The sequence below is a fragment of the Pinus tabuliformis genome, chromosome 1_1, assembly GCF_031772625.1.
Source record: "Pinus tabuliformis cultivar Carrire ecotype Pingquan chromosome 1_1, CPIR1, whole genome shotgun sequence".
NCBI lineage: Eukaryota > Viridiplantae > Streptophyta > Pinopsida > Pinales > Pinaceae > Pinus > Pinus tabuliformis.
The window spans coordinates 493,911,573-493,922,142 of NC_142297.1; the positions used below are offsets into that span (position 1 = coordinate 493,911,573).

General features: G+C 38.0%; 1 protein-coding gene across 5 annotated transcripts; it reads left to right on the forward strand.

Annotated features, from left to right (window-relative positions):
* Positions 1 to 1,833: 1,833 nt before the first annotated feature.
* Positions 1,834 to 7,191, forward strand: LOC149213940 (uncharacterized). 5 transcript variants are annotated; one of them, XM_089392156.1, is made up of 14 exons: positions 1,834 to 2,000; positions 2,119 to 2,179; positions 2,547 to 2,812; positions 2,985 to 3,658; positions 4,234 to 4,323; positions 4,424 to 4,663; positions 4,966 to 5,187; positions 5,294 to 5,408; positions 5,508 to 5,723; positions 5,873 to 6,204; positions 6,307 to 6,445; positions 6,545 to 6,615; positions 6,761 to 6,849; positions 7,004 to 7,191. In XM_089392156.1, the coding sequence occupies exons 3-13, from the start codon at positions 2,557 to 2,559 to the stop codon at positions 6,830 to 6,832; spliced, it is 2,427 nt and encodes an 808-aa protein (XP_089248282.1). In that variant the 5' UTR covers positions 1,834 to 2,000; positions 2,119 to 2,179; positions 2,547 to 2,556; the 3' UTR covers positions 6,833 to 6,849; positions 7,004 to 7,191. The 5 variants fall into 5 exon arrangements, with proteins under 5 accessions (XP_089248282.1, XP_089248281.1, XP_089248280.1 ...); XM_089392155.1 differs by having other exon boundaries at positions 1,835 to 2,000; positions 2,111 to 2,179; positions 2,541 to 2,812; positions 7,053 to 7,191; XM_089392154.1 differs by having other exon boundaries at positions 1,835 to 2,000; positions 2,111 to 2,179; positions 7,053 to 7,191.
* The last annotated feature ends 3,379 nt before the right edge of the window (positions 7,192 to 10,570 follow it).

The window sequence follows — 10,570 nt, forward strand, 5'->3', positions numbered from 1 at the left end:
CTCAATAAATTTATGGATCACAAAAGTCTCAATTCAATAAAATGCATGTTTTCAATCATTGATATAATTTTCTCCTTCCCAACATTTACCTTTAGTTCTACATGTTTAGTGATTGGAATATTGCTTCAATCGCTTTTTCCCTCCAAAAGTTGAAAAAAAAAATTAAGCTTTTGATTTTGCATGGCCACTTATACCACTAACTTGAAGAGTGGTAGTTCCCTCTTTTGAAAATGGAGTCTCACTTTTAAATTTAACACGTCAAAAACATTTTATCCTTTCATTACCGTTAAATGTTTTAAAACATAGGCCCATGGAAACCTTGCATTCCATTTGGATTTGAATATTATTTTGTGTTTCTTTGATGGGTTTTCTATTTCAACAAGCTCTACACTATTTGATTCATCATATTCATGTAGATGAACATCAATTTCATTTTTTATATTACATGGTTGATTAGTACGTTGTGTAAGGCTAAATGATTCAACAATTAACAATTGCATTTTATTCTTCTTAGGACGACTAATAGGAGATTTTTTTCAAGATTTATGCTTATTAAATAAATAAAAACAATAGAATAAGTAAATACATAAATTAAAAATCCCTTAGCAAGATTGAGATAGAAAAAATTCAAACTTAGGAAGATTCCATAGGACTTGACTATAGATTTCTTGATAGGTTATTTATTGATTTGTTGAATTATGTTTTGTAACATTCAAGGAAACCTGTAGCTTTATGATAGAGCAAAAACACTTCATGAAATATCGTACTTTGACAAGAAATTTGTATGGATTTAAGCAACGGAGAAAAATAAGCAAGAGTTTAAATATAGTTGTGGAGTCCAATACCCTCGATATAAGATAGATATCCGTTTCATGGTTGGTAGATTCATATAATTATGACAATAAAAATTTGCACCATTCACAATGTAGAAAACAACTCCACCACCCATTCCTAGAATGGAAGGATGGCAAGCAGTTGCATTCAGGGTATCTAGCCACAATGTTGATTTCCTAGGGTGTGGATTCTATGGTGCCCAGGATACATTGTGTGACCATGAAGGTTGCCATTACTTGAAGGAGTGTTGCATTAAATAATCCATAGAATGAAAAACCAAATGTTAATGAAGATATGAGGAGGATAACAAAAAATACCTTATAGTCTAGCGTCGAACGATAACTTTGCTTCTGTGGATGATGGGATGCAATTAAATGAAAATGGAAAAAATGGATGCAAGGAAAGAGCAATCAAGGATAATCACGGAGGAGCGAAACCACGTGCATAGTTGTTGAATGGTTATTCAATGTGCTCTGCCGCCATGTGCTAGGTGTAATAGTACCATGATTGTTTCATGTATTATTGTTGCAAGTTGTATCATGTTGGCGTAAGTTGGGAGCCTCATGGAAACGTCTCCAAATCATGACATAACTATTAAATTGCATGAGGTCATTTTGACTTTGACTGGTCTCTTCTACGAAAGTATCACTAGTCAGTCAAAGTGATTTATGCGTTAGTACAAACTCAAAATTATCATAAACTTAAAAAAGTATTAACATGCTATTAAAACCATTTCCCTTCTTTTGAAATATAAAAATTTAATCTAACTTTCGAAATGTAATTTTTTTTAAGCCCTTCTATGAAAGGCGAAGAGCACGAAGAAGGCCAGGAAGGGTTCAATTCTAAACACTCCGAGTTCCGGCTCCGCCCTTCACTAAACGCCCAAGAAAATCTAGGCCTAGCCCAGGCGAGGTCCATGGGACCGCACCGTTGTAACGAGTATATAAACGTACTTTTCTCCGGACGTGAAAATCCGATTAAAAACATCAGATTTTGCGTACAGGAGTTTTAAATACAGTCAAACCCTATCGATTTCTGAGACCGCACACTCGAAACCACAGTACGTGAACCTGCAAATTTAGACCGAGCAGGGGTTTTTCTTTATGGTTATCCATTGTCGGTGAAGTTGTGAGCGCTAAATTTTACCTCTGACGAACGAGTTTCAGGTATGAAATCAGTTTTCATTGGGTTTTTTGTTTTGGTCAGCTTTAATGGTTTGCTCGGTGGTTTTCCTACAATTCCATTTATTTGGCTGAATGTTCTCAAATTTCGCAAGGATTTCAGCTCCAGAGCCATTATCTGGTAACGGCAAGTTTTATATCATTTGCGATATCCGAACAGACAGGTAGGAGTTCTTTTGCTTTTAATATTTTCCACGTGCAATTACAGGGTTTTCTGTTTGCAAAAATTTAGGATAGCCGTAGGTTCTTACAGGGAGAATATGATGATTTACGGCTTTTTTCTGACAGACTATTATGTTAGGTTAGATCGAATTGGACGTGCTGTAAAATAAATTTAATCTCCTGTAGAGTATCTTTAAGTGGAGAAACTCTGACAATGATCAGTTTTCAAGCCATGAATTTCTCTTAGGTTTAACTTCAATAAAGTAATCTAGGAGAGTGTTGTGTGAAAGAAATGTTTTCAGCTGAGTTTTACTATTGTTGACTGTATATTTTCATGTTTGTACGGTGACATATTTTCTTTAGTTTTAGGTACTTTGCAATGAGGACTCGCAGCACAAACCCTCCAAATGCAAAGTCTGACACTGCAAAGCAGCTTCCTCCCAAAAAGGTGGCTACAAAACCTTTTACAAAACCCGGTTCCACAGATCCTGTGACAGAATCTGCGTCAGCCACCAATGAGGCAAAGACAGATAGAACGCCCGCATTTAATGTGCCCAAAACCGATGAGCAAACGAAGCAGAATCTGAAAGATAGCACTTCTATATCAGAAGCAGATGCGAAAACACAGGCTGAAGGTTTGCTCTTTCGTCTTAAGTTGGGATATTTTCTAAATTTCTGGTGGCCTTTAAATTTTAATTATGAGTTTACTGGATGTCTTGATAGTCAGTAATCTGGGATATGTAGAATGATTCCATTATGAATGTTATGTAATGCAAGAAATTAAAGTGTTTTTACTGGATCTCCCAGTGGCAAGGGAAATGAAGGGGAATCCTGGAGCATCAAAATTGGTAAAAAAAGTGACTCCAGGGGTGAAAACTGGTTCTGCTATGGAAACTAAAGTTGGTATTACGCCAAGGGCAAAAACAGCAGATGCTTCTAAGCTCAGTGCTACTGATAAATTTGTGACAAATTCTAGCGCTAAGGTAGTTCCAGGAGAACTGAAAGAGGCCACAACAGATGAGATGGTAGAAAAGGCTGAACAGAATGATGTGGAACCTATGGAAAATGAAGAATTGGGTGGGGAAGAATACGAGGAAGAAGAGGAGCCTGAAGATGTCGATCAAGAGGGTGAAGAAATGGAAGACTATGGTGATGGAGAAGGGTATGAAGAAGCAGAGGTCGAGGAGGGTGATGATGAGGCCGCAGGGGAAGAGGAAGGAGACGAAGAACACAATGAAATGGAAGTACCCGACGCTGTCCAGGAAAGGAGCAGAAAGAAGGAGCTTGAAGTGTTTGTTGGTGGATTGGATAAAGATGCAACTGAAGAGGATTTGAGAAAAGTATTTTCTCAGGTGGGAGAGGTGGTAGAAGTGCGCTTGCCAAAGAATCCAGGAACGAATAAAAATAAGGGCTACGCATTTATTGGATTTGCAACTAATGAACAAGCAAAGCATGCTGTGACTGAGCTGAAGAACCCTACGGTAAGTGGTTTTTGAAAGAAGATTATTATGTGTTGATTAACTTATGTATTTTTTTTAAATGTAGGCTAAATAGCAGCACCTGAATATGCTGTGTTGAGTAATAGTTTTTGTATATGTAGCACCTCAATATATTATTCTTCTGTATTGTATCGGCTGCATAACATTTACGCCATTGAACTTAATAGTATTTGATATAAGCTATTAACATTCATACTTTTAGTTGCCCAATTATTGTCAGGGAAACATGAACATCGTTGAATGACACATCGATATGTTGTCTGGAGGAATAGTAATTGTATATGTATCAGTGATAAGTTTTTAAGGTTCAACATTAAGAACTTCTGTACTTCGTTCGATGGCTTTTGTCTTAGATTTTTCTGCAATGAATCAGATATTTGTTGTATTGTATTTTTACTCTAGTTTTATGATCTAAGCTATTAACATTCATATTTAGTTTAGTTGCCTTATTGTTCACAGGGAAACATGAAAATTCACTTATTGCTTTCAAGTAACTGAAACATTCATATTAATTATAGATATAATTGAAGATAAATATGGATTTATTTGGTGTTTAGATCCGAGGGAAGCGGTGTGGTCTTGCCCCAAGCGAGGACAATGATACCTTATTCTTGGGCAATATTTGCAAGACGTGGACAAAGGAAGCGGTAAGAGTTGCAGCCGGGGAATTACCTATTTGTTATTACAGGGGATTTGCCAAACACTATCTCATATATCATATCTTATTCAATTAGCTGTAAAATACAGGTTAAAGGGAAGCTTAAGGACTACGGAATAGAGGGTCTTGAAGAGCTAACTCTAGTGGGTGATACTCAAAATGAAGGAATAAGCCGTGGTTTTGCATTTATAGCATTTTCTACGCACATGGATGCGATGAATGCATACAAACGCCTTCAGAGGCCAGATGTTATTTTTGGTGCTGATAGAACTGCAAAAGTGGCATTTGCAGAGCCACTGCGTGAGCCTGACGAAGAGATCATGGCCCAGGTGTGTTGCCTTTACTTTACTTGCAAACTACAATTTTACTCTCTTTGTTCTTTGTTAAGTTCGTTATTGTTTTTACTGATGGTCTATGGTGAGGTGAGTATAATCTTTAAATAGTTTTTGCATGTTTTGTGACTTGGAGATAGCTATTATGTGGCTTGGTTTTAGTCTTTTCTTTTGCTAATTTATTGTTTTTACTAGTAGGTTATATTACCTGTGGAAAGGTGAGTAAATCTATTAGTAGTTTTTACTTGTTTTGTAAGCCAGAGATATCTATTATATGGTTTGCTTTTAATCTGATGTAGGTTAAGTCAGTGTTTGTTGATGGGATCCCACCTTATTGGGATGAGGATCGAGTGAAGGAGTACCTGAAGCCGTATGGTGAAATAGAACGAGTTGTGCTGGCTCGTAACATGCCCACTGCCAAGCGAAGGGATTTTGGATTTGTGAATTTTACTAGTCACGAGGCAGCCATGTCATGCATTGAAGCTTTAAACAACACTATGTTGATTGATGGAGAGACAAAGGTGACCTCATTAGTTGTATATTTGTCCTATTTGCCTTAAATTAGCATCATTGTAATGTTCCGTTAAATAGCATTTGGCTCACTTGTTATGTTTTAAGTTTCAACAGTTAAAAGTCAGAGTTAGACTTGCCAATCCACTTCCAAAGAGTCAAGCAGTGAAAGGAGGAATGCGTGGTGGATTCCCTATTGGTCGCTCTGGCATTGGCATTCGTACTAGACAAGGTGAGACTGGCTTTTGATTTCGAACTTTCTGTACACTAGCTTGCGAAATTTTTTTAGGCCTTATGTATTATTTTTTATGATTTTTTTGGCACACGGTAGACTGGGGCCTACAAGCCGGAAGGTATCCTATGAAGAAAGTGGGGATGCCGCGAGGGAGAGGTTTCATACCCCGATGGCGTGGCCGGGGATTTGTTGGTCGTGGTGGAAGATTTTTATCCAGGGATGATGATGACGTGGATACATTGTTTCATGCTTTTCGTGAGCAACTTGTCCGTGATGAACGACGACCTGGGCGAGCCCCCCGGCATATTGCAGGTATAATTAATATGTCTTTTGCTAAAAGAGTTTTGTTTGAACAATTTATGCCTGTCTGGGTGGAATAGTATCTACTGAAGTGGCTCCACTATGCTCATCAGGCGATTTTTTTAAACAGTTAGCTGATGCCTAATTGTTCTCATGTGCAGGTGGCCCAAGGAGGGGTTCTTACAGGGATTATTCAAGGCAAAAGAATGCATTTTATAGTAGACCTGCTGCTCCTACAAGACGAGGCGGAGACTTCGCTAACCGGACTGCTGGGGCCAGACCTGTCACGTACAAGGATGGTTATGGACCAATGCGTGGGAGTTTGCTACGTGGTGGAGCAAGACCTCTCCAGTCTCGAAGACACTCATTTCCACCTGCTGAAGATACATATATTGGTCGACTAGACAGAGAGTTGGAGCACAGCCGTATGAGGCAGGATTCATATGCATATGATATTATTGGCCATGGAACAAAACGTCCATATGCAACATTGGTATGAAATGAGGGTTATTTCTTATAATGCAGTTGATGCATGCATGTCAGAGGTAGATGTTGATTAAACTGATATATGATTAAAAATTGTGTCTTGCATCAGGATGAAAATCCTCGATATGATGAGTCTGGAAGCAGAGGACATGCTAGGACCCGTTATAATTATTCAGAGCCTGTTACCAGTGGCACACGCTATCCAAGTCAGCAAACAGTTCCTAGTACATATGACCGACTTGCTCCAGGTAAGTATTGTACTAGCAATTGCCTGACTTGGACTTTAAGCACGCATAAGATATAATTATGGATCTAATCAAAATTTACATTTCTTTGGATTTTTGAAGATCCTATCGGGACTGGCACTGGACTCTATTCCTCTATTTATCCGAGCAGAAGTGATTACTATAATACCGATGTATGATTTCAACCTCAATTTTTATAAACATATTTACATAAATTCTTGATCAATTTTCTTGTTTGAGCGAAGCCAGGCTATAGGGATTTCATAATATTGGTTAAACTGTTATCACAGAGATTTTTTTTTTCACATACAATTGCAGCTGGGTGGAAGTTCTTACTCATCATCTCTCTATGGAGGCAGCCGTACGTTGGGAGGTGGTTCTTATTACTAGAGCTTAGGCTTTATAAGGTCCAAAGCTTTTTTCTCTTCTTTTTACTATGCTCTTTCTGTTGTGTATTACCCCGCCTATCTTGGATTGCTCTCTCCACTGCAACTGGAGTAGTTGCTTTTGTGTTTTAAACAACCAGTTCTTTCTTATGTCTTCATTTTTTGACACATACAGATTCAAGTTCCTCCCTGACAATATGAAGTGTTTGGGATTGCCTAAACAGGTCACTTGACACAGTTCTTGATGATTGAAATTTGGCATTGCGGTTAGATAAGTAGGAGGTTTAGCAGGAGGGTTTGTTGCAGTTTGAATGTTCAACAGTGAAGATGGGGATGAAATTTAAATGACTTATTCGTTTTGAAGATCTGTCTATGGAAGCACAAACGAAACTTTGGATGTTTTTGAGCAAGAAAGAGATACCAGTGACTTCTGGATGTGAATTCTGGTCACCGTTAACTCGAGGATATAACCAGTTTGGAATATATTGAATTGGAGAAGATAACTGAAGCACTCATCTCATTTATATATTTGAGTTCAGTTTTTTTTCCTATATGCAAGATAGGTAGGGCTTCTAGATTAAGGTTAGATTTTCATGTGGAAAACAAGTGAAAGATGGGGAAGAAAACTGTACTTTCGCTGGCTCTATGAACTGTTAAATTGTTGTCATATTATAACCTTTGTGATATAGCAGAGAAAGATTTCTGAATTTGTGGTGACTTGCCATTGATGGGATTTTATCAGAACTTGATCGTAATGTCCTATTGGAAGTTATGTTATCACAAGGGATTTTTTAAGCTGGAAATTTGATATTTGCGTTGGAAGAAGTAAATTTGTGGATGCTATATAATCTGGCAGTGGTTGATGATGAGAGAAACTTGGTTTTTTGACGGGTTATGAACAACATGATGGAATATCATTATATCCTGAAGTCATTGGGAAGTATGCGTGCAAGGCTGCATTTTAGCCAATTTATACATGCATTAGTTTATCTTCAGATCATGTTTACTTATTTATTGGGTAAAATACGCAAAATTTTCATGTATTAAATGAATGCAGCTATGATGCATAAAACAACTAATAGAGTAATATCTCTGTTTTGGAAGAATTTTCTCGTGTGTTTTACTGCTGTATTTGGACATGTTCCTGTTCATTTATGTTGGTAATACATGTTGACATGTTAAAAGGAATCTGCATGGTGGGTGTTATGGATGAACATTATTTTGGTTTTCACGAAGCACTGAAGCTTTGAAGAGGATGCTTCTTCAATGTGAAGTTGAAATATTTTTCTTGGGGAAACAGATTCAGATAGACCATCCGTTGTCTCCAGTAACTGACATTTTTTTATCGGTTTTATGTGAGAGCATGACAGGAGCAGTCAAATTGAAAGTGTTCAATGTGCTGGCTATTTTTACACGAGGAAAGGGCTACAAAAACATATGGGCTCTGGTTGACACTTTGGATTTGTGATCTCATTGTTCAATATTGGGGTATCTCGAACAATAGTTTTTTGACAAGACATGTCAACAAGGATTGGAATTGAACAATTGAGCTTTTGAGGTTTCATGACCTAGTTCTGTGAAGTTGCTTAGAATCTTAAAGATATTTACTAACATCTGCCAAACTCTAATTTACTATGGCTCAATGCTCTTTGAGGTGATTATGGTAAAACTAAGGCACAACCGAGTGGATGAGTTGCAACAAGGCATCTATACAAGTTGTTTCTCTTAACGCCAAAAGCTTTTACAATCCAGAAGCTTGCTTTATGGGTGCAAGTCCCTGGGTTATTGCAATAACACCCTTCCTTACTTTGGCACAAACATTGCTGGTGGTGAGTGGTAGCGCATGCCCTGTGGGCTTGCTTTGGCTTTTGGTTGTTCTAAGTTCTAACTATCTGCAATATTCATAATTACAAGTATTATTACAGTTAATATCCCTGTGATAGGTTTTTGTTCCATATCAATGCTTCCTCTTGTACTGGTACTACTTGTATAATAACCATAATTACAAGTATTATTACAGTTACATATCCCTGTGATAGGTTCTTATTCCACATCAATGCTTCCTCTTGTACAGGTACTACTTGTATACCCTTTGGATACTTTATAAAAGTGGAAACGTTGAGCACACCAAAATGTTGGTTGGCTCTAATATGGCTGCAATAATGGCTACAGTTGCACAGCTGTTAGTGAGTTTTGTAATTCTGCAGGGATCGGAAGTTAAGGTTCCTCATCTCTACTTTTTAAGATTGAATATGTTGGGGACAGCTCCTTTCAATGGTTTTACTGCCATTTTCACACTGAATATTGATGTTCCTGATTTTCATTGCTTGGTTGGCCCTTAAATCTGCTTCAGCTGTATACTTTCTTAATACCTCAATGGTCAAACACTGCTTGAAGTAATTATTCACAGCAGCTTATATCCTTTTAGTAGAGCTAAGGATTCTGCCTTGTTATTTGTGGCTTCACCACGTTCCAGGAATATTAGAGGAGTCTCTTATTAAGGGTTAAAATGAATCACCCCTTCGATGCTCCATTAAATTGGTAATGTGAGTTTTGCTTGTTGGATCTTTGGTGTTTATGCTGAGTTCAGTGACTTGAAATTTATTCACCATGATACAAACGTGGGAATGAGGTTATGAGATTGCTTTAATCACTGTGGGCTGAACCTGGATTCTATGGGACAGGAGTGCTTAGAAAACATTTTTCCTTGTATTTGGCCCAAATGCTGCATGACTTCTGATTTCTGTAAGGGTAAGATTCAAAAGTAGTGTAGAAGATGTGGGAATGTAGTCTCTTCAGTGATGGGGGAAAGAGTACATCTCAGAGGGTCTGCTATGGTCCAACGACCAAAGAAGAAATCCTCCTCTGTATGTGAAAAAATCAGCCTTGTTTTTTTCCAAATGGTGTCCTTAGATGGGAAACGTTGTCATCCCAGCAGCTTTTAATATCAATATCTCTGGAGGTCTTTGAGATTCGTTCTCTTTCTTCCAAACTTGTGTTCAATTTTCCCATAAAGGGTAAGCATGATAATGAATTCTTGATTGAAGGGATAGCGTTGACTATAGATTAGTTTAAAATAAAGTTCCTTTATCCATTGGTTTTTAAATAAATATTTTCTTCCACAATTTTATTCTTCCACAAAAGAAGAATTCAGCTCCTAGTGCCAAATTCATAAATTTGGAAGAGTGATGGAGAGTGAGAGATCTCTTTTGGCAGGGGCTGAAAGCACTGGACAGGATGGGGTACTCCTAATGCTTCTCGCGATATTGGTTGATGCCTCTCCCAAAAGCCGAGTATTATTTTCAAAGTGGAAGTGATTGATGGATACATGGGTACAAAGAAAGATAGTATGCAGTATATACCTTAGAGACTCGAGAGCGTGTATATACCTTAAAAATAGTATGCAGTATATACCTTAGCCCTCTCCCCACTCAATTCTCAACCCAGCGTTCTTGCTGTGCCTGATCTTTAGGGTTATTACTTATTACCTCACTTTTATCAAGGTGCCTCCATGTTTGTTCATTATCTGGGTGTCTGCAAGATCATGCAACTTCCTGTACGTGTCACCCATGCTTCATAGCGCTGTACCGATTTTGTACAGCAGTCTGAACTCAACCGTGAAGCTTTTCCTCAGCCCTGCACCAATGACAGCCTTTCCTCAGCTCTGCACCAACTACCACTTGGATGCCAGACTCACCAGTGCCTCTACTGATGGTTTTCCAACTGTTTTGTAGGCAGTGTC

Excerpts from the sequence above, each read along its gene's own strand:
- LOC149213940 (XM_089392156.1), top strand. The coding sequence starts at position 2,557 with ATGAGGACTCGCAGCACAAACCCTCCAAATGCAAAGTCTGACACTGCA. Across the intron at positions 6,446-6,544 it reads ATATGACCGACTTGCTCCAG|ATCCTATCGGGACTGGCACT; the intron begins GTAAGTATTGTA and ends GGATTTTTGAAG. Across the intron at positions 6,616-6,760 it reads GTGATTACTATAATACCGAT|CTGGGTGGAAGTTCTTACTC; the intron begins GTATGATTTCAA and ends ATACAATTGCAG.